Consider the following 23655-nt stretch of genomic DNA (forward strand, 5'->3'; position numbering starts at 1 on the left):
AACTGAAACAAACACCGTCTGGTCTTGTCTATCCAATCTTCCTTACTTAATTTTCATTTTCAGTTTGGACTTTGATTTTTGATCAAATGTAAAATAACACTGCTGTTTATAAATAAAATATACATTACAAATATAGTTTTAAAAAGTTATTCAGTCAAGAACGAGTGCATTTTCTATTTGTCTTTTTATGTTTACTTAGCTATCTAAATTGGGACATTCCATAGACATAATGATTTTTATAATCATTTATTGTTAGAAAAAACTAACAATTTAGTTTTAGAAAAAAACCCTGTTAGAAAAAAAATTATATTCTCTCTAAACCTACCCATCACACACACACACTCACACACACACACACACACACACACACACACACACAAAGAATATTTAAAAAACTTAATTATAAATGTATGTTACATTTATTTGTATCATATTACAGTTTTTTCCAATTGCCAACACACTAAACTGACATGCACAGCACGATTATTTAAACTGTCACACAGAGAGCAAAACCTCTTCTCAAGTCTCCAAAAGTCTAAACACATTTTCTGCTTTACACACATTTTGCAATTCAAAATGGCACTTTTTAAACACACTGAACATGGTTCTCTGTATAACACACAACAATCTGACATAAAGTCACATGTTTGCCATTTTAAAACACTGCCAGTTAAAATGACACTCCATGATCTGATTGGCCGAAACATGAGTCACCTGACCAAAAACAATGGTTAATTGTTAACACTTCAATCTTTTTCAGTTTACTGTTTTTTTGTGAGCATATTTTTGTTCAGTCCAATGTAAATATTTCTGCTGTGCATATGTTGCACTGACCTGTTTGGTGAAAAAAATTAAATAAAAATGTTTGAACAGCATGTGTGTGTAAATGTAAATATTTCTGTACATGTGAACAATCTGAAGAATTTTCTACAATTTTAACTATTTTAGTATTATGGCAAAGCATACTAAAGATGAGAGAGTGCTCTTCATTATGCCAAACAGTGTGTAGTTGGTTAGACAAAAATCTGCTAATATGAATGAAGTGTGTGCCATTTCGTGCACAAGTTTGATTTTGATAATGCTATATGTAGTTTTGGTTGCAGTGCTTCATTTTGCAGGATATATGAGGTATTTTGCAGTTTGGGTGTGTGGTTTTGTGAATTGTGTTAAGTATTTTGATAAAAACCAGCCTAGTTTGCAAAATTGTGTGTTAGCAATTGGAAAAACTGTAACAGTGAGGGGTCTATGAGCGCCTCCTGCCGGACACGGGCGGTAGTACAACAACAACACGAGGACGTGATTCACTTCCGAGGGCAGAAAGCTGCAAACACAAGACTGCAGATTCAGGCAGACTCATTCACAGTTTCCCTATGAAGATCTGAAGATGATGATCCTGCTTCTGCAGACTGAAAGTGAGCTGAATGTGACGGGGGATCGGTGAATCACTCCTCGGGTCTCTGCTCAGGAAACACCGCGGATGAGACTGAGGCCTGGTGAGTTCTGTGGAATAAACTGTGATTTTTAAACATTAATGCGTCTTCTTAAGACATTCCTCTATGAGGAACATATCAGGCGTGTCTTACACCAGTTTACCGTGGTTTTACCATATATATAATAACTGTCGTAAGTTACCTTGTATTTTTTGTTCTACTTCTATACTAACACAAATACCATAGTATTACTATCTTTACCTTTCTCTGAGCTATTGTGGTAAAGTTAGTTTAACATTTGACATTCGTTAGACGTTCGGTTTCACACCAATTAAACATTTCAAGTTTTGTGCATTTCAGCTCAAACCAGCTCAGATTTACATAAACAAATGTCATTTGCAGCACAAGCCCTATCTCAAGAATATACATTAATTAGCCCTATAATTCTTATTAAACATTTTGACCATATGGCATGATGATATCAAAATAATACACAAAATTGCACAAGGCTCCGTTTTTGGAATTGGCATTTCATATGTTTAATAATAATTTTTCAACTTTAAATGTGTGTAATACTGTAAATCCATTAAACGACAACACCGTTTGACCTAAAGGTATCAATCCAGCTGTTAAGTATTAAAAATATGATTCCCTATAATGCACAAGATTTGTTTTTCAGATTATTATACTGGTCATTTTTTTTTATAAAGCTTGCTTGAATTGTTTGAATTCCCAAAACAGAGCCTTGTGCAATAAAAGGGATATTTTTAAACGTTCTACATTTTATTATTAGTTTGATATCATAATGTCATATGGTTAAATCGTTCAATTGATTTATAGGGCTAATTAATATGTTTTGTTTCTTGAGATAAGGCTTGTGCCACGAGGACACGTGTTTATACTGTACATCTGAGCTGAAAACATGAAATGCACAGATAGTTTAATGGGAACGTCTAACGAATGTCAAACGTTAAACTAACTTTACATGAGCGTGGTATTCTTTAAAGGAAGGAAAGGTAAAGTACTTCTTGGGGGCTATAGTGGTAATACCATGGTACTGTATCAAAGTAATGTTATACCATTGTTGTTCTATAGCAACTGTGACACTGATGTGATCTAACACTATAGAGTCACCAGTCTCATTATGAGTAATAAAGTGTCATCATCATCATCATCATGATGTTGTTGTTCCAGCTTGATCATGGCTGAAGATCCTCAGAGGAACTTCCGCTCGACGTATTATGAGAAAGTGGGATTCAGAGGAGTGGAGGAGAAGAAATCCCTGGAGATCGTGCTAAAGGACAATCCACTGGGTGAGACTCAGACTGTACGAGGCTGTCTCTGGCTTAAAGACGTTTGTCAGTTTGTTAAATTAATAACAGTTATCAATAATAATAATAATAATAATTTGTACGATTTTTTTGTGTGTTTAAATACCATGCAGAACAGTTTTACTTTTTTGTTTGACTTTTTAACACTAATAATTAAAAAATGTAATAAAAACAGTTATTGGTATTTTTATGATACATTTTTCATGCATTTTTAATTGTAGTTTAAGAGTTCAATAAACATGCAGAACAGATTTTTATTTTCTTATTTTGACTGTAATAAAAACAGTTATTATTACTTTATTATTTTTTATTGTTTTTACTAGTTTTGACACTATAATAAGTAATAATAATAATTTTAATGTTGGTGTAAGTGTTAAATTATCATGCAGAACAGTTTTTTTTATTTTCTGTTATTCAAAATAACAGTTTAAGTTATTCTTCTTCTAACTATTATTGTTACTTTATTATATTTTAAATATTTTTTATGCTGGTTTAAGTGTTCAATAGCATACATTATTGATATTGATTTTTCCTTTTTGACTATAATACATAATAATAATCTTCATAATAACTATTGTTATTTTGAATGTTGGTGTTTATTATTTCCTGTTATTTTTTACACTAATAATAAGTTATTATTATTTTTTGTATTATTAAATTTTTTACTCATTTTTAATATTGGTTTAAGAGTTCAATAACCATACTGGACAGAAGTTTTTGTTATTATTATTATTATTAATAATATTTTTCTAAATGTAAAAAAACAACATCCAAAACATCCACTTTTGACTTTTTTTATTTTCTATTATCATTTCTATTTTTTATTATCATTATTGTTATTGTAGGCCATTCTTTTTTATGGTTTGATTCTACACATAACCATGCAAAACTGATTGTTTCACAATAATAAATATTGATAACTCTTATTATCTGCGAGTGCTCTGCGAGTGCTGTTGATGGTCAGTGTGTGTGTGTGTGTGTGTGGTGTTTTCAGATGTGGAGAAGTTGAGCACGTTCAGTCAGAGGTTTCCGCTGCCCTCCATGTACCGGATCCACGTGTGGAAAGTCTTACTGGGTGAGAACATGAGCGATGATATGCTGTCAGACCAGGGGGGATTCTGGGATTTCAATATTAGGGGGGCTGAGCCACCAATGAGGGTATGATTAAAAAAATATATATACAGTACTGTATATACCCCCCCCCCCCAAAAAAAAAATGCTTTTAAGTCAGTTATTTCTATCTTTTACTGTAGTGTGTCAGTAGGAAATATCAGTTTACATTTCCAAACATTATTTTGCCATTAATTGTAATAATCCAGTGAGATTTGTGTATGCACAAGGAGTCTGAGAACAGCCGGTCTGATCTGATCTCACCATCATCGAGTCCGTCTGTGATTACATGAAGAAACAGAAGAAACTGAGACAGACTAAATCCAGAAGAACTGCGGGAACGTCTCCGAGACGCTTGAAGAAACCTTCCTGAGAAACTATGCGCAAGTGTACCTGGACAAAAGCCGTTTTAAACGCAAAGGGTCGTTACACCAAATATTGATTTGAATTAGTTAATAGAAGTTAAATCATAAATAAATTCAATTTGTGATTTTATTTTTGAAAGCATTCTCACTTTACAGCATTTTAACACAAGTGCCAGTGCTTTTCACAGTCCTGTAGCTTTGCAGGAAGGTTTCTTCAAGCGTCTCGGAGACGTTCCCGCAGTTCTTCTGGATTTAGTCTCAGTTTCTTCTGTTTCTTCATGTAATCACAGACGGACTCGATGATGATGAGATCAGATTAACATGCCTGAGACTTTTGCCCAGTACTGTATATATTATACGTGAATCATGGGTTGACGGAGATCCTCATTGAACATTGAAATTTCAAAAACTTTCGAAACAGTTATGATGTAATGAAAGCCTTGTTTACTGAAATCACGAGACTGGCAGCTCGGGCCCTAGAAAATTCTGTTGTGCATGTTTATTGAACACTTACACCAAATTGTTATTATTACTTATTATAATGTCAAATAGTAAAAATCAATAAAAAATACTGTATGCTCTGCATGATTATTGAACCATGGTTAATTGTGTGCTGGTGTGTCCTCAGGTATTCTGCCCCCCCACAGCGACTCTCACGCGCTGGTGTCCCGCTGTCGGCTCCAGCAGTTCCAGGACATCAGCTGCGCTCTGACGGCCATGCGCTTCACACACACACACACTCCACTGACCGAGCTTTACCTGCGCATGTTCCAGCTGGAGAACCAGAGGCTTCCCCGGCGCAGCGAGCCCAGACCTGCGGTGAGGAGAGCCCCTAAACCCACACACACACACACACACACACACACTAACCCGACCCCTAAACCTACCCAACACACACAAACACACACAAAAAAAAATCTACCCCCTAGAAAACAAGACATAATATCTAATGTCACTTTACTCATCTAGTAAATGCTTCTTGATTTAAGAATTTTCAGATGTTTGGACTGGAAACAAGACAAAAATACTGAGTAAGAAAAGCATGTTTTGCAGTGTGGGGGGTTATGGGTAATCCACTGTCTCAGGTGTGTGTGTGTGATGGTTTTCCTCCAGGACGACGAGGATGAGAACTTCCTGGCCATCAGTCGAGCGATGCAGGAGATCGTGGACGACCCGGTGGACTGCTACTGGCTCGTCCGCTGCTTCGTCAACCAGTTCAAGCTCAAGTTTGGAGACTCCATCCCTCACCTGGTACATGCTCACCTGTCATTATTTTATTTATATTTTTTAATATTTATCATTATTATTCATTCATGTTTTTTTGTTGTTGACACTATTATAATAACTACAATTTATTTATTATGTATTTTTTAAATAATAATTTTTTATGGTTTTTGTGTTCAGTTACCTACAGAACAGGTTTACTTTTTTCTTTTTGGTGTCCCAAACATACGGAGCTCCAAAACTAACAAAAACCTCCATAAATGCACCACAAAAACGGTCCAGTTTTGCTATCTGGTGCAGCAACTCTTTTCTTCTCTGTTCTCTTCTGTTTTCTTGTGTTTTCTTCTCGTGTTCCTGCAGCCGAAGAGTTTGGAGCACTTCTTGTCTCAGGAGGACGCTTGTCTTCTGGCTCATCTGAAGTCTTCTGGGTCTCTTCACTCGCTGCCGTACCGGCTCTGGTTCAGACGCTGCTTCGCCGGGTGTTTACCGGAGTCCAGCCTGCAGAGGTGCAGTCATCACACACTCACTCATCACACTAATAATAACAGTTATTCTGATGCTTATTATACATTTTTCATGCATTTCTAAATGTGTTTAAGAGTTCAATAAACATGCAGAAGAGATTAACGCTCTACTAACACTTTACTAGTACTCTACTAATACTCTGCTAATGCTCTACTAACACTCTACTAACACTCTACTAATACTCTGCTAACGTTCTACTAACACTCTACTAATACTCTGCTAACGCTCTACTAACACTCTACTAACGCTCTACTAATACTCTAACACTCTACTAACACTACTAATACTCTGCTAACGCTCTACTAATACTCTACTAATACTCTACTAACGCTCTACTAACACTCTGCTAACGCTCTACTAACGCTCTACTAACACTCTACAAACACTCTACTAATGCTCTACTAATGCTCTACTAACACTCTACTAACACTCTACAAACACTCTACTAATGCTCTACTAACACTCTACTAACACTCTACTAATACTCTGCTAACGCTCTACTAACACTCTACTAACACTCTACTAACACTATTAACACTGCTAACGCTCTACTAACACTACTAATACTCTGCTAACGCTATACTAATACTCTACTAACACTCTATTAACACTCTGGTAACGCTCTACTAACACTCTAATACTCTACAAATACTCTACTAACACTCTACTATTACTCTACTAACACTCTACTAACACTCTACTCACACTCTACTATTGCTATACTAACACTCTACTATTACTCTACTAACACTCTACTGTTACTATACTAACACTACTCACACTTTACTATTACTCTACTAACACTCTACTAACACTCTATTAACACTGCTTACACTCTACTAACGCTCTACTATTACTCTACTAACGCTCTACTAACACTCTACTAACACTAACACTACTATTACTATACTAACACTACTATTACTCTACTAACACTCTACTATTACTATACTAACACTCTACTATTACTATACTAACAAGTCAAGTCAAGTCAAGTCAAGTTTATTTATATAGCGCTTTTCACAACACAGGTTGTATCAAAGCAGCTTCACAGTAATAAATTAGAACAATACATCAATGTTTGTTTCTAGTGGAACGTCTACGTTCGGTAATGCTGATCAATAGTATCGTTGATTGATTAATTAAATTAAATATCCCCAAATATCCCCAACTGAGCAAGCCAAAGGCAACAGTGGCAAGGAACCGAAAAACTCCATCAGGTGACCTAATGGAGAAAAAAAAACCTTGGGAGAGCCCAGGCTCAGTCGGGGGCCAGTTCTCCTCTGGCGTTTATGAACTAGAGGTCGGATTTAACTGTAGAATTAAAAGTATTATATGAATGCCTGGCTGAAGAGATGCGTCTTTAATCTAGTTTTAAACTGGGAGAGCGAGTCTGAGCAACGAACAGTATCCGGAAGACTATTCCAGAGTTTTGGTGCTAAATGTGAAAATGCTTTCCCTCCTTTGGTGGACCTAGATATCCTAGGTATGACCAAAAGCCTCGAATTTAGTGACCTTAAAGAGCGCGATGGATTATAGGGCGATAGAAGATCCATTAAATAGACTGGAGCTAAGCCGTTTAGGGCTTTATAAGTCAGTAGCAATACCTTGTAATTAATACGGGACTTTATAGGTAACTAATGTAGGGATGATAAAATCGGTGTTATATGATCATATTTTCTTGATCTAGTTAGAACTCTAGCGGCGGCATTTTGGACTAACTGTAGCTTGTTTATTGAGGATGCAGGACAACCGGCTAATAACTTATTACAGTAATCTAGTCTCGAGGTCATGAATGCATGAACTAACTTTTCTGCGTCAGAAACTGATAGCATATTACGTAGCTTAGCAATGTTTCTAAGGTGGAAAAAGGCTGTTCTTGTAACCTATGAAATATGATTTTCAAAAGACAGGTTGCAGTCTAATATAACACCCAGGTCTTTTACTGTAGAGGATAAAGTAACAGGACACCCTACTATGTTAAAGTTGTATTGAAGGAGGTTTTGTGGGCGGTTTTTTGAACCGATAAGTAGTACCTCTGTCTTGTCTGGATTTAATAAAAGAAAATTATGCGTCATCCAATCTTTTATATCTTTAACACACTCTGTCAATTTGGATAATTTAGCGTTTTCATCTGGCCGTGATGAAATATAGATTTGAGTGTCATCAGCATAACAATGGAAACTAATTCCATGTTTCCTTATAATATTTCCAAGTGGTAGCATATATATTGAGAATAATAGAGGGCCTAACACAGATCCCTGCGGCACTCCATAGTTTACTGGAGTTATGATAGATTTTTCTCCATTTAAATAAACAAAATGGTAGCGGTCAGATAAATACGATCTAAACCAGCTTAATGCTTGTCCTTGAACACCAGTATAATTTTGTAGTCGATCTAAGAGTATTGTATGATCTATAGTATCGAACGCAGCACTAAGATCAAGTAAAACTGATATTGAGATACAGCCTTGGTCAGAAGCTAAAAGTAAATCATTTGTGATTTTAACGAGCGCAGTTTCAGTGCTATGATGCGGCCTGAATCCAGACTGAAACTTTTCATAGGTGTCATTTTCTTGTAAGAAAGAGCCCAGTTGAGCGGACACAACTTTTTCTAGTATTTTAGACATAAAAGGTAGATTTGAAATGGGTCTATAATTTACTAGATTATTCGGATCTAATTGTGGTTTCTTAATGAGAGGTTTTATAACTGCCAGTTTAAATGTTTTTGGAACATAACCTAAAGATAAAGACGAGTTAATAATATTGAGGAGAGGCTCTTCCACTACAGGTAACACTTCTTTCAATAGTTTAGTTGGTATGGGATCTAATAAACATGTTGTTGTTTTAGATGAAGTAAAAAGTTTATTTAACTCTTTTTGTTCTATAGTTGTGAAGCACTGTAATTGTTCTTGCGGCGTGATAATTGAGGCTGAATTATAAGGCGCGATTGAGGATTGAACGTTTACAATTGTGGTTCTGATGTTTTCTATTTTCTCAGTGAAGAACTTCATGAAATCATTACTACTAAACTGTAATGGAATACTTTGTTCAGGAGACATCTGTTTATTTGTTAGTCTCGCCACGGTGTTAAATAAGAACTTAGGATTGTTATGGTTGTTTTCTATTAGTTTGCGGAGATGCTCAGCCCTGGCCGCTTTTAGGGCCTTTTTATAACGTGACATACTGTCTTTCCATGCGATTCTAAAAACCTCTAAGTTGGTTTGTTTCCATTTACGCTCTAAATTACGGGTTTCTCTCTTTAGAACACGCGTAGTACTGTTGTACCATGGTGCTTTACTTTTCTCTCTGACCTTTTTTAATCTAATGGGCGCAACAATATCCAATGATCCAGAGAGAATGGTGCTCATAGTGCTAGTTAATTCCTCAAGTTCATCTGTTTGTTTGGGTTCACTGAGCAGCTGAGACAGATCCGATAAGCTGTTTGAAAAATTATCTATGGTTAATGGAAGGATTGTTCTGCCTAATCGATAACGCGGCGCAGCATGATATATTACAGGAGTACGTAATATGCAAGTTACCATGTAATGGTCAGTGACATCGTCACTTTGTGGAATGATATCTATATCGGTTGGATCGGTTCCATGTGATATAATTAAATCGAGTGTATGATTAAATCGATGAGTCGGTCCGGTAATGTTTTGCTTGACCCCAAAGGAGTTTAATAAATCTGTAAACGCAGCCCCTAACGCATCATTTTGATTATCTACATGGATATTAAAGTCTCCAACAATTAATGCTTTATCGAAGTTAACTAATAGGTCTGAGAGAAAATCTGCAAACTCTTTTAGGAAATCAGCGTAAGGCCCAGGCGGTCTATATACGGTAGCCAAGGCTAGAGATAATAGGGATGTTTTTCGAACATCTAAGAGCGTAACATTTAGTACAAGTACTTCAAATGAAATAAACTTATAACCCGTTTTCTGAGTAACATTGAGAAAATCTCTATAGATTGTTGCAACACCGCCGCCACGACCATTCAGACGGGGCTCGTGCTTATAGGAGTATCCTGATGGAGTAGACTCATTTAAACCGAAATAATCATTTGGTTTAAGCCAGGTTTCAGTAAGGCAAAGTACATCGAAGCTATTATCTGTGACTATTTCATTTACAATAACTGCCTTAGGTGTGAGTGATCTAATGTATAGAAGACCTAGCTTTAAAAATTGTTTTTGATTACCAATAGCAACATTTTCTGGTTTAATAACAATTAGATTTTTTCTAGATCCTGCAGTAGATTTATGATTTGATCTCACTAAACGAGGAATAGACACAGTTTCTATGCAATGTTCTACACTATTTATATCAGTTAAATTGGTGCAGCAGAGACTATGATTTGGACTTTTGTTTACTAGTCAAAAGGTATTTAACATTTTGGAGATGTTATCTGACAGAAGATCCGATCCGAATCTGCTTGGGTGTAAGCCATCAGCACGGTAAAGCCTAGGACGCTCCCAAAACAGATTCCAATTATTTACAAAGAGAAGTTTCTGCTCATTGCACCATGACATTAACCATTCATTAAGCGCAAATAATCTACTAAACTTTTCATGACCTAGTCGATACGTGGGAAGCGGTCCTGACACAATAATCGTTATATCAGGCGATGTGCTGCGTACCGTATCGATCAGATTCCTGAAGTCTTTCTTCAAAACCTCCGTTTGGCGCAGTCTGATGTCGTTCACTCCCGCGTGCAGGACAACGGTTCCGACGCGCTCGTTCAGAATCTCGGGAACGTGAGCAGCGATTTCAGAAACACGAGCACCAGGAAAGCAGTGACTATGCACCTTACTTTTATTTAACGTAACGTGTACGTGTCGAACGATGGAATCGCCGATGATCACAGCATCGCGTTCTGTTTCGCGAAGAGGGGAGAAGCGGTTTTGTGTGGATATCTCGAAAACCGGGAGGGTCGGAGAGAGTTTTCTTGGTCTAGACCTGACTCGCGACTTCCGCTGCGGAAAAATCCAGGCTTCGTGATGGCATGTTGGAGCCGGAGTGAACGAGACCATGGCTGATCGCGACCTCGACGTTCGGGACCGATGTTGAGGAACGCACGGAGTAGATGAGGTCGGAGTCAGCGGGTTAGTAACATTAATCTCTGATTTGTGTGCCTCGGCACGTGATGTTTCGAGAGCCAAACGCCGGTCTATCAGCTCGGCTTTTCTTACTAAAAGGTCGTGGATCTGTTTCTCAACAGCTTCCAGCTCAGACTGCACCGCGTGCAGCTCAAATGTGTCCTCACCTGCACCAAAAGGTAGACTACTTACATTTGATATATTCGCCATTTTAACAGATGGACAGTAAGTTAAGTTAGCAACGACGCTACCAGTGGTGCTATCAATATTAATACTAATTTATGGCTTAAGTCTTGGATATAATCCGTCTTTTCTGTGGTACGGGTGTAGAGTAGACGCACGATAGGCGAAAAAATGTTTGTTTGTAACTTAAATGAGTGCGGAGAAGACGCGTTCAGCCGTGATCCACGGACGTAACCTATAAGAGTATCCAGCGTTGGATCACAAGGCTTGAGACGCGTCTGCTCAACAATCCGCGTTATAACTATGAGGTGAGGAAAAGTAGAAAATGTTCGTTGTAAGTGAGTTTAAAGAGAAATCAAGAATTATAAATCAATCGATGGAGCTCCAAAGACAACAACGCGCTCAGACGCGACGCATGCGCATTCGAAACAGGAAGTGAGATGGCGAAAACTCTCAGTAATCCTACTATTATTACTCTACTAACACTCTACTATTACTATACTAACACTCTACTAACACTACTATTACTCTACTAACACTCTACTAACACTCTACTATTACTCTACTAACACTCTACTATTACTCTACTAACACTCTACTATTACTATACTAACACTACTAACACTCTACTATTACTATACTAACACTACTATTACTCTACTAACACTCTACTAACACTCTACTATTACGCTACTAACACTCTACTATTACTCTACTAACACTCTACTATTACTCTACTAACACTCTACTAACACTCTACTATTACTCTACTAACACTACTAACACTCTACTATTACTATACTAACACTACTATTACTCTACTAACACTCTACTAACACTCTACTATTACGCTACTAACACTCTACTATTGCTCTACTAACACTCTACTATTACGCTACTAACACTCTACTATTACTCTACTAACACTCTACTATTACTCTACTAACACTACTATTACTCTACTAACACTCTACTATTACGCTACTAACACTCTACTAACACTCTACTATTACGCTACTAACACTCTACTATTACTCTACTAACACTCTACTATTACTATACTAACACTCTACTATTACTCTACTAACACTCTACTCACACTCTACTATTACTCTACTAACACTCTACTAACACTCTACTATTACGCTACTAACACTCTACTAACACTCTACTATTACGCTACTAACACTCTACTATTACTCTACTAACACTACTATTACTATACTAACACTCTACTATTACTCTACTAACACTCTACTCACACTCTACTATTACTCTACTAACACTCTACTAATACTCTACAAATACTCTACAAATACTCTACTAACACTCTACTAATGTATTATTGTTATTACTTTATTAGTTTTAAATAATTTTTATGTTGTTTTAAATGTTCAATAACAATGCAGAACATACAGTATTTTTATTGATTTTTTTTACTATTTGACACTATAATAATAGTAATTTTAATGTTGTTGTAAGTGTTCAAGAACCATGCAGAAAATATATATATATTTTTTTAAATTTCTGATATTTTGACTGTAATAATTACAACATTTATTATTATTACTATTATACTTTATAACTTTTGTAAAAAAAAAATTATGTTGGTTTAAGTGTTCAATAACCATGCAGAACATACAGTATTGATATTAATATTTCCTTTTTGACTATAATAAATAATAATATTTATTATAATAATAAAAAGGTTTAATAATGTTTAAAAAAATTAGTGTTCAATAACCATGCAGAACAGTTTTGGATTTTTTTTCTATTATTTTTGACAAATAAAAACAGTTATTAACATTTTTATTATTGATATTTTTTTTTATGCATTTTTAATTGTAGTTCACTGACTTCTGTCAGTCAACCATACTGTCACATGACCTCATTATGTTTCATGAGTAGTCCAGTTGTCATTTCTGGTTTGTTGTGATTGGCTGATTGGTTGACTGTGCTGTCGTGTGATTGGCCGGCAGGGTGTGGGATAAGGTGATCAGCGGCTCCTGTAAGATTCTGGTGTTTGTTGCCGTGGAGATTCTGCTCAGTTATAAGATCCTGCTGATGGGAATCAGTCACCCGGATGGAGTCTACAACTTCCTGTCTAACGTAAGCACTTCATTCATTCAGTTACATGTGCAAACGTTTATTATTTTAAAGGAATGTTCTGGGTTCAGTCAGAGAATGTCTAATAGGAAGAGAATTGGCACTCTCTGCTTATTTCCGGTTTCTGGACTGGCTGCAGTAACACGTCTCTGTCCATGCGGGGGCGCTCGCAGGCGAGTGCAGAATGAATGGAGGTCTATGGCGAAATACCAATCAAAATCCACTTTTCTCAGGATATAATTTTTTGTCTAGTAATTTGAATGTTGTATTCGAAAGGAGATGCAAAGAAATTACACATTGCTGGGTGTTAGATTTTTTAGAGTCACTTATTTGGTTTAAAAAGTCTTTTAAAATGTCAATGACGTCAGAATGCTGACGTCATTAGCAGAATGCTAGCGTGTTATGGGCAACAACAACTCAACCTGTAAGAAATCGAAAAGAAATAAGTACTCGTTCATTCAACTTTCGACCTATAACCCATGTTGAACTTGCAAAACCTACAATAAAATCTGAGATTTCTCAACGGTAATTGGGTGAAAGAGACACATTTAGCCGTCTAGCCCCATAGACTCCCATTCAGTCTGCACTCGCCCGCGATCACCTCCAGTGGAATTCTAATGGAACTGCAACCAACCATCTATACAATGGGGCTAATAGGAAGTGCCAAGGCTCTCCGTAGACGGGCTCTGGTTCAGTCCATGTTAATTGATCTGTGACATAACAGTTTTGTATTTCTTCTTTCAAATCCTCCAGTGCTCTCGTCCCATAGACAGTTATTATAGATAATAACTAAAACTGATTTTTTTTTTTTTTTTATTGTTACTTGAAATAAAATAAACTTTCAGTTTCCTGAAATTAAATATTACAAAACTTTTTTAGCTACAGCAACATTTCTCATTTAAAATAACTAAAACTTAAATATATCATTTTTGGACAACTAAAAACTTGAAAAATATTGAAAAACTTTTTCAGATACAGCAATAACTGAGTAATTTTAAGTACATTTTACATTTGTTTTACATTTCTCTTTAATATTTCTAAACAAGACAAAAACACAACAAAATTGATAAAACTTTAACTTAAATTAACCAAAAAACCCCCTGAAAAATGTTTTATATATATATATATATATATATATATATATATATATATATATATATATAATTTTTTTTTTTTTAATATTAACATATTCCAAACATGACAAAACCACAACAAAATTCATAAAACTTTTTTATTATATGATCTACTGTTTTTCTAATTGAGGAATTAGGAATTATTTTACTTTCCTCATTATAATAAATAACACTATGCCACAAATGATGTTTATAGACCTCATATTGAACCCAGAAAATCACTTTTCTGTACTTGACTTTTTTTGTCTGATGTTTATATGCACCCGCATTTAAAATACTCTAAGCATGACAAAACAACATTACTAAAACTTACTAAAATTAACAAAAAATACTGAAATAAAAATGTATAATTTTTTAAATAATTAAATATTTTAAAATACATGACAAAAACACTAACTAAAATTAACAAAAAAAATACTGGAAGTTTTTTTATAATTTTATTTATTTATAATTAAATATTTTAAAATGCATGCTAAGCATGACAAAACAACAACATTTCTAAAACTTTAACTAAAATTAACAAAAAATACTGAAATAAAAATTTAGAATTTTTCTTAATAATTAAATATTAAAAAAAACAAGGAATTATTTATTTTCCTCTCTATATTAAATAACACTATGCCACTGATGATGTTTATTGACCTTATGTTGAACCCAGTAATTGACCTTTCTGTCTGATGTTTAACAAACGCGTGTGTGTAAAGATCTCACACACTCTCTCTACAGCTGCCACAGGAGAACACAGACGCCATCGTCACCAAAGCCATCGATCTGTGGCACAAACACTGCGGGACGCCCATGCACGCGGTGTGAGACGACAGGAACTCAAGCACACGTGTGTGTCGTTCATCTTTTATTAGGTTCCTTTACATCAGAATCTGCACACATCATTCAGGAGTGACAGTACGTTACACCACATGCTCGCTCGCTCTCTAGAGAGAGAAACAGAAAACATGTGTGTGTGTGTGTGTGTGTGTGAGGTCACAGAAATCAACAGATTATTCCAAACCGTCTTTTCCTGGAACACAAGATTTTTCTGATCTGGAAAAGTGCTTCAAATTCTCAAAAAGTCCCTTTACATGATCCACAGAAAAAAGAAAATGGATGAGTGTGAATAAATAAAGACAGAAATATAAATAATACTTTTTTTTTTGGATGATTTTTTTCATTTAATGCCCTGCCAACATGTTCAGTATCAAAGTCAGTTAAAAATGTTTATAAATAATATATTAACATAAAAATGTACAATAGTAGCATTTACAGTACGCTCTCGTGTTTTGTTAACATTAGCTAATGTGCGAATAACTAACAGTGAGAAATATATTTATTACAACCTTTAACGTCGCAGTTAATAAAAATACATTTGTTCATGTTAGTTCACAGTGCATTAATTAATGTTTACAAATACATTTCATTTATAAAAATGTAACAAATTACAATAAGGTCCCGTTTGTTACTATTAATTGACGTATTAACTAACAATGAGCAATACATTCAATAGAGTATTCATTCATTTTGTAAACGTTAGTTTATCTCATCCATTAAATATTAACAGATACAACTTTTGATTTCAATAACATATGAGTAAATGTTGAAATATTAATAAATGCTTTAAAAGTATTATTCATTGTTAGTTCATGTGAACAAGTGAAACCTTATTGTAAAATGTGGAAGTAAATGTTGAAATGAACATTAACACTAATAATAACAATTGTAGTTAACTAATGAAACCTTATTGTAAAGTGTTACTATTACAATTTTTGTGTTCATTGTTACTAAAATACAAAATGCAACACTGATTATTGTGAGTTTCTTGAATGTTTTGGTTTTTATTTTGGCAACAGGGACGCCCTGTAGAGTTTAAAGGGTGCGCCCTACACTCGATCACATGACCGACTGGATCACATGACCGACTGGATCACATGACCGAGCGCCGTTGAGCGCATATCGAGACAAAAGAGAAAAGGAAAAAAAAGCCATAAATATACAGTCAGACAATCACATTATTGCTCTGTCCTGTTGCTCAGCACGAGCCTGTCGGGAACGTCTCCGCTGTGATTGGTCAGTATTGTGGGCATGACACAAGTCTGCTTTAATGCTATTGGTTAAAGAGGACCTATTATGTCAATTATAATAATTAATGCGCAGAATAAAGGGGCGGGGCCTGGTTGAGTTAGTTAGTAGTGTGTTAAACTGGTGGTTATGGTAAGGGGCGGGACATTTCCCAAACACACTCGAAGCGTTCGACCAATCACAACACACTGCTCCAACCGACCAATCAGAGCACAGTGTGCTTTTCAGGAGGAGGGGCTTCATAGAGACAGGAACTAAACAGGAGTGAGTTTCCCGTACAACACCGTAACTTGTTCTTCAGTACGATACATCGTTGAAGAAATCAACTAGCCAGTCTCGACTGTTTCCAGAAACCATATTGTCGCAAATTGGTCGTTCAAACATGTTGGTTATTGACGTCACACAGGTGATGGAGTAATAACAACTGTTAATGAGTCTGTTTGAGATCGATTTAACGCTAGATGTTTTGTTATAAACTACAGACATGACATCTGAGGACTATTGCTCATTTTTCTCAGTTATTTTGCTTTATTTCCAGATTCACTCATAGACTCGTTCTTACACTAGAGCTCGTTCACACATGCGCACCTAAATCTCTCGACAAACTAAAAGATGTAAATGACATTTGTATGTATTCTAAATAAAAGATATAGATTGCACTGAATGTCATCTTATTCTGCTCAAGATCAGGATTCATTGAGTCCACACGTCATGAAAACTAGAGACTCTTCTTCTAACCACAGGAGATCTGTCGCTCCAGACACACAACTCTGCGATGATGTTTGCGAGTGCTCGTTAGAACTGTGTTTTTGGGAAACACCGACTCGTTGAAAATAATCAACATTCAAGCAGGAAAACCTGTTCTGGTAGAGCCTAGAAACAGGACGTTGTAGAAGGGCATAATAGGTCCTCTCTTAAGACGTTTTTGTGATTCTGAAAAACCTTTTCTAGTAGCATTAGCAGCGTTAGCAACGCCAAGCTCTTGGGTTTGATTCCCAAGGGAATGCATAAACTGATAAAAAAATGCACTGGATAAAAGCGTCTGACAGATGCATAAATGTCCAAAATGAAAAGCGCAGGAAGTGTAGGCTATGTTTTGTGTGTAATAATGTGGTCTGCGCTCAATAAAGAAGTTGGTTTCCATGTTTTTAAAAGCTAAAAGGAATCTGTGGAATCACTTCATACATGTAGGAAATCAACTCCATCATTTCTGCGGCATTAAAACCCATCGCCTGGAGGAAAAGAAAGAGAAACTCATGGCGAAGAGCATGTGATATCATCAGAATATACAGAAATATCGGCACACTTCCGGTTTATCTCCACCAGCACATGTACGTGTGGCGAGAGTCCGAGGATCCGCTCGGGATCTGTCGCTCTGAACCGTGTGATTCCTGATTCCTGATAAGTGTGCCGCTGTTCAGAGTCCCATTAAAGTCTTAACGGCTCCATAAGAGAGAGTTCGCTGGTCGACTGGTTCGTCACTACGGCCGATGAAACCTGTGGAGAACATCAGACTGGGTCAGAAACAACATGATACCCATCCCACAATGCAATGAGCATGACTTGATGACATCTACAGCAGTCGACAGTTCATCAAAGTTGTCCGAAGACAAGAACGGGTATTGTAACAGGTAATAGGAGCGAGTAATGAACTAACGTGTATAACGTGTATATGTAGTTCAAAGCATGTTGTGTCCATACCGTGCAAATACAGCGCATGAACATTGTCCATATTCCATATGTGACCCTGCATGGGTCAATTTTATGAAATTGAGATGTAAACTTCATCTGAAAGCTGAATAAATAAGCTTTCCATTGATCTATGGTTTGTTATGATATGACAATATTTGGCCGAGATACAACTATTAAAAATATCTAGAATCTAAAAATCGAAACATTGAGAAAATCTCCTTTAAAGTTGTTCATTTATGTTGGCGATTGTGCTGCATTCACTCACAGAAATACATGTTTTATATATTTATGGTAGGAAATTTACTAAATATCTCCATGGAACATGATCTTTACTGAATATCCTCATGATTTTTGGCATAAAAGAAAAATTGATAATTTTGACCCGTACAATGTATTGTTGGCTATTGCCACAGATATACCCGTGCGACTCGAGACTGGTTTTGGGATCCAGGGTCACGAATGTCCTTGACCATCACTCTTCATCAGTGAAGCATGGTTAAACACCATTAAGCTCAGTCCAACACATTACAACCCTATAAGCACGGTCAGCATGTCAGCACGGTATTCCTCTAGTACATGGCTTAACACGGTCAGAACACTGGGTGCTTCTCCAGTACTAACACACCTGTTGTCTAATTACCCATGTGCTCCTGATATACCAATGTCAGAGCGCCCCCTACTGGACAAATATATAATTGCATTAAAATGGCTCTTACAGGTATTGTTCAAAATTCATGTATATCTTTGATGAAAGGTTTTGATCCGCTTCAAATGTTGACTAGTGTTTTAAACCGGAAAACTTGCAGCTGCATTTTTAACAGCTTTTCTTTGATCATTTTTGATCTGAGTGCCAAGAGTTAAACCATATTCACACTACGCTGTAGAACTGCATGATTAATCACCTTTTGAAAGTCACTTGAGCTTCAAATAAATATTGTCTCATTGCAGCGTTACACCAGTAGGTGGAGACTAGAGACTTTTAAACATGTGTTTGTCACTGAATCATTCGTTCAAGAGATTCGTTCAAAAACACTGATTCATCCAGTAATGAAACAAGTGAAGTCTTTATGAGCGAGTCATTGAATCATTCACTCAACCCGATTTTTTATATATATTTTACACATTTACTGCAGCAATTAACATTTTGTCAGAAATGTGCGTGTGTGTGTGTGTGAGTGAGTATGAGTGTTTGAGTGTGAATAAGTGTGAGTGTGCACATGAGAGAGTGTGCGTGTGTGTGTGTGTGAGTGTGAGTAAGTGTGAGTGTGCACATGAGAGAGTGTGCGTGTGTGAGTGTGTATGTGAGAGTGTGTGTGTGTGAGTGTGTATGTGAGAGTGAGTGTGAGTGAGTGAGTGTGTGTGTGTGTGAGTGTGCACATAAGAGTGTGAGTGTGTGTGTGTGAGTGTGCACATAAGAGTGTGTGTGTGGTCACCTGGTTAGATGTCGACTCGACTCATGCACCTCCATCTCTGTGCTTTTGAACTCATTGAGTTCTTTGCGTATGGCAGCCTGTGAGAGACAAATCCAGAATCAGCCATGCAGTGCTACTTCTATATATATATATATATATATAAAACAAATTTTTAACAGTAAAATTACAGTAAAACTAAAATTATTAAATGTTAAACCATTCAATTCAATTCACATTTATATGTATAGCGCTTTTCACACACACATCGTTTCAAAGCAGCTTTACAGAAAATGCATGAGTCCACATTACAATTTACAGTGATCTGTTATCAGAGGAAACTCTAAGTTATGCATTTCAGAAATGTACATTTACAAATCACAGTTAGTAAAAAATTTTTTTTACATTTAAATAAAACAATTTAATCAATGTAATAATTTAATGCAGAAACAATGAGCTCATTGAAGTAATGAATACTTGTTTGATAGCACTGGTGCATGTTGATTCAGAGTCAGCCATCAACCATGAGGATGTGTCAGTGTCAGAACAGTGTGTGATGTTGTGCAGTGTGATGATGCGGGACCTTATCGGCAGCGGTGAGTCTCGTCCAGGGTTTGTCTGCTCGCCGGTCGTAATCCTGAGCTTCGGCCACTTCCACGTAATCGCTGAAGCGGATGAGAATCTTGGCCTCTCGGAGCTCCTCCACGGTGGGTCTCTGGCTCAGCTGAACACCAGAGGTGGACAGAACAAACGACATGTACTTGAGGACTGTATTTAAAGGGGTGGTTGATTATGATTTGACTTTTCTAACTTTAGTTAGTGTGTAATGTTGCTGTTTGAGCATAAACAACATCTGCAAAGTTACAATGCTCAAAGTTCAAAGCAAAGGGAGATATTTGCTTTTACAGAAATCGCTTTTTAAGGACTACAACAAACGGCTGGTAGAGACTACACCACATTCCTCCCGGGTTAGTGACATCACCAACCCTAGAATTTACATAAACCCCGCCCCCTGAACACGATTTATAGATTATCAAGACAGAATATGCTAATCAATGACTAGAAGATAACTACAAATCAGCTTCATAAATCCACCAACTAACCGTTCAGAAATGTTGTCACTTCTTCTTGAGTCTCTTCATCTTTCTGACTTCGGTTTGAACATAAAAGGCTAAATGTTTTAGAAATGTTCAGTGCGTGTGTGTGAGTGTGTGAGGTAAAAGGACGCAAGCTCTTGAAGCTCCGCCCCCTGTGCCGGGAGCAGCAGCTCATTTGCATTTAAAGGGACACACACAAAACTGTGTGTTTTTGCTCACCCTCAAAAAGTGACAATTTTAACATGTTATATAAAAATATCTGTGGGATATTTAGAGCTAAAACGCAAAGACTTAATTTACATCTGGTGAAAAGGGCATTACACCACCCCTTTAAGTACACTTTTTGAGTATCTGTACTTTACGTGGAGTATTATTTTTTTCTTCACAACAATTGAAAAACAAATATCTTTTTACTCCATTACATTTCTGTCAATGTCCTTGAGTAGAAAGTAGTAACGTCAGTCGGGATGATTTTTTTTCATCTCTAAAACATGATTGGTGTTTTGCAGGTGACAGACAGCCTATCAGTGATCACTCGTGCAGGGTCATGTGTCATGAAGTTCAGCGATTTCCCATCATTGTCTTCGAACACTGATCAACTGATGGCAAAACGGGACGAAGACAGATCCTCGGCGCACATCCATGGCTAACAGCTCTTTCTGTTTTGCAGTTTGTTAAAGCTGTATTCATTTCAGTTTAATTTCTAGGTTTTATAACATTCTAAAAGCTTTCTTTACAGCTTTTACTTGTAATGGAGTAATATTTGACCGGTAGTATCTGTAATTCACTCAAGTCCACCCCTGCTAAACACACAAAGCGCAGAGGAAATGAAACGAAACGCACCTAAAGATGTTGCGTAACTAATCTAATCTGTGCCGCCACCTAGAATAGCTTGTTGCTATAGAAACAGCCAAAAAGCTCAGGATTTGGGGAAACCTCACCTTCCTGGAGAGCCGCTTCTTCAGCTCGCGTTTCTCCTCCAGCTCCTCCTGCTCGTTGCGAGCTGAACGAGAGACAGAGAGCAAACACTGAGTCTGAAGCTCACGGACTCGTGATGCTTGTGTTTGAGTGACAGCTTGTCTTACGTTTGAGGATGTTTCTCTGCTCCAGTTCTTCAGCTGACGGCCTCTGGCTGAGACGACTGGAGACAGATCCAAAAAAAGCTTCATTTATTAAATATGACAAACAAAAACTGACAAAATAGCAGCAAGTGATCATTTACGATTTAATCACAATACCAAAATACTGGAAACGCAATGCATTTTGTTTGCCAGTTTGCTTCTATTTTATTAAATTTTTTTTAAATTTCTATAAATTCCATGTTAATTTTGTTAAAGTTTTAGTAATTTTGTTGTGCTTTTGACATTTTTATACTTTTTTTAAATGTCTATGTAGAGTTTATTAAAAAAAATTCAATTTCTATAAATTCCATGTTCATTTTAATTTTCGTAAAAGTTTTATTAATTTAGTTGTGCTTTTGACATTTTTATACTTTTTTTAAATGTCTATGTAGAGTTTATTAAAAAAAATCAATTTCTATAAATTCCATGTTCATTTTAATTTTCGTAAAAGTTTAATTAATTTAGTTGTGCTTTTGACATTTTTATACTTTTTTTAAATTTCTATGTAAATTTTATTAATTTTTATTTTTTTAATTCTATTTTTCGTTTTTATAAAAATGTTCATTAAAGTTTAAGTAGATTTTATTAATTTTAATTTCACATATTTAATTTTAATTTCACATATAATTTCACATATATGTGTGTGTATATTTATCATATACTTTTCATTTTCTTAAATTTTCATCAAATTTAGACATTTTGATGTGTTTTTGACATTTACATTTTTTTCAATGTCTATATAGATTTGTATTCATTTTTATGTTTCAGTTTGTTAATTTAGTAGATCAAATTATGAGATAAATAATAAATAAATGAGAAATATTGGTAACTAGCTGAAATACAATAAGTCTTTTTTTAAATATAATTTTCAAGATAACATTTATTTTATTGCAGGCACCAAAAGTTTTGTTGTACTGGTTTTATAGTTTGAGGTGTGTTTGTGTGTGTGTGTGTGTGTGTGTGTTCCTCACCGGGTCAGTTTGGTGCCGATCTGCTGGCGGGACTCCAGCCGCTCCTGGTCACTCATCATCGGGAGGATGTTTTTATCCTCCAGTTCTCTCTTCGACGGGCGATTGCTCAGTTTGATCGCCAGCGAATCTTTCCGTAAGACCCTTAAAGCCAGTGTACCTGCGCACACACACACACACACACACACACACAAACACACACACACACACACACACACACACACACACACACACACACACACACACACACACACACACACACACACAGATTTAGTTTACATAAACAGACACACACACACACACACACACAGATTTAGTTTACATAAACAGACACACACACACACACACACACACACACACAGACACACACATCACATGCAGTATTTCCTGCCAGATCTCGTACTTGTAAACAGCGAGTCGTCGTCATCCTCCTCTTCCTCGTCCTCTTCCTCGTGTGTGCTGAAGGTGTGTGTGATGAGAGTGTGTGTGTTGGCGGGAGTTTGGTGCATTGAATCTCTGTTCTCCTTTTCCTCTTCCGTCTCCATCAGGACAGATGGCATCGCCTGCAGTACAGAACTACACACACACACACACACACACACACACACACACACACACACACACACACACACACACACACGACAGGTGTGTATTTCAGGGATGCAAAGTTCAGATGGTAACTTATTAGAATAGTTAAGTCAAATACTGAAAGTTTTTACATGTATTGACTTTTACATGTATTTAATATGTATTGTCTTCCTTTATTCAAATATTATTAAAAATGTGTTA

General features: G+C 36.3%; 2 protein-coding genes across 2 annotated transcripts in view; one reads left to right on the forward strand and one right to left on the reverse strand.

Moving 5' to 3' along the window:
- Positions 1 to 1207: 1207 nt before the first annotated feature.
- tbc1d7 (TBC1 domain family, member 7) lies at positions 1208 to 15648 on the forward strand. The gene is made up of 8 exons (XM_081379614.1): positions 1208 to 1493; positions 2625 to 2743; positions 3756 to 3836; positions 4865 to 5055; positions 5350 to 5487; positions 5821 to 5966; positions 13247 to 13376; positions 15233 to 15648. Exons 2-8 carry the CDS (start codon positions 2632 to 2634, stop codon positions 15317 to 15319), a joined length of 885 nt encoding a protein of 294 aa, XP_081235740.1. The 5' UTR covers positions 1208 to 1493; positions 2625 to 2631; the 3' UTR covers positions 15320 to 15648.
- Positions 15649 to 17739: 2091 nt separating this feature from the next.
- Positions 17740 to 23655, reverse strand: part of phactr1 (phosphatase and actin regulator 1) — a 24256-nt gene continuing 18340 nt past the window's right edge. Inside the window, exons 7-13 of the mRNA XM_081379613.1 lie at positions 23270 to 23442; positions 22870 to 23026; positions 21863 to 21918; positions 21719 to 21780; positions 20264 to 20404; positions 19705 to 19781; positions 17740 to 18076 (exon numbers count right to left, since the gene is read on the reverse strand). Of these exons, the coding sequence (XP_081235739.1) occupies positions 18061 to 18076; positions 19705 to 19781; positions 20264 to 20404; positions 21719 to 21780; positions 21863 to 21918; positions 22870 to 23026; positions 23270 to 23442 (682 nt within the window). The 3' untranslated portion in view covers positions 17740 to 18060. The remainder of the gene's footprint in view (positions 18077 to 19704; positions 19782 to 20263; positions 20405 to 21718; positions 21781 to 21862; positions 21919 to 22869; positions 23027 to 23269; positions 23443 to 23655) is intronic.

Source organism: Scardinius erythrophthalmus (genome assembly GCF_964197995.2).
Source record: "Scardinius erythrophthalmus genome assembly, chromosome: 11".
Classification (NCBI taxonomy): domain Eukaryota; kingdom Metazoa; phylum Chordata; class Actinopteri; order Cypriniformes; family Leuciscidae; genus Scardinius; species Scardinius erythrophthalmus.

What these genes read in the sequence shown, in the direction of transcription:
- tbc1d7 (XM_081379614.1), top strand. Translation starts at nt 2,632, where the DNA reads ATGGCTGAAGATCCTCAGAGGAACTTCCGCTCGACGTATTATGAGAAA. An exon ending in GCTAAAGGACAATCCACTGG is followed by an intron (nt 2,744 to 3,755) that starts GTGAGACTCAGA and finishes TGGTGTTTTCAG; the next exon opens with ATGTGGAGAAGTTGAGCACG. An exon ending in TCTACAACTTCCTGTCTAAC is followed by an intron (nt 13,377 to 15,232) that starts GTAAGCACTTCA and finishes CTCTCTCTACAG; the next exon opens with CTGCCACAGGAGAACACAGA.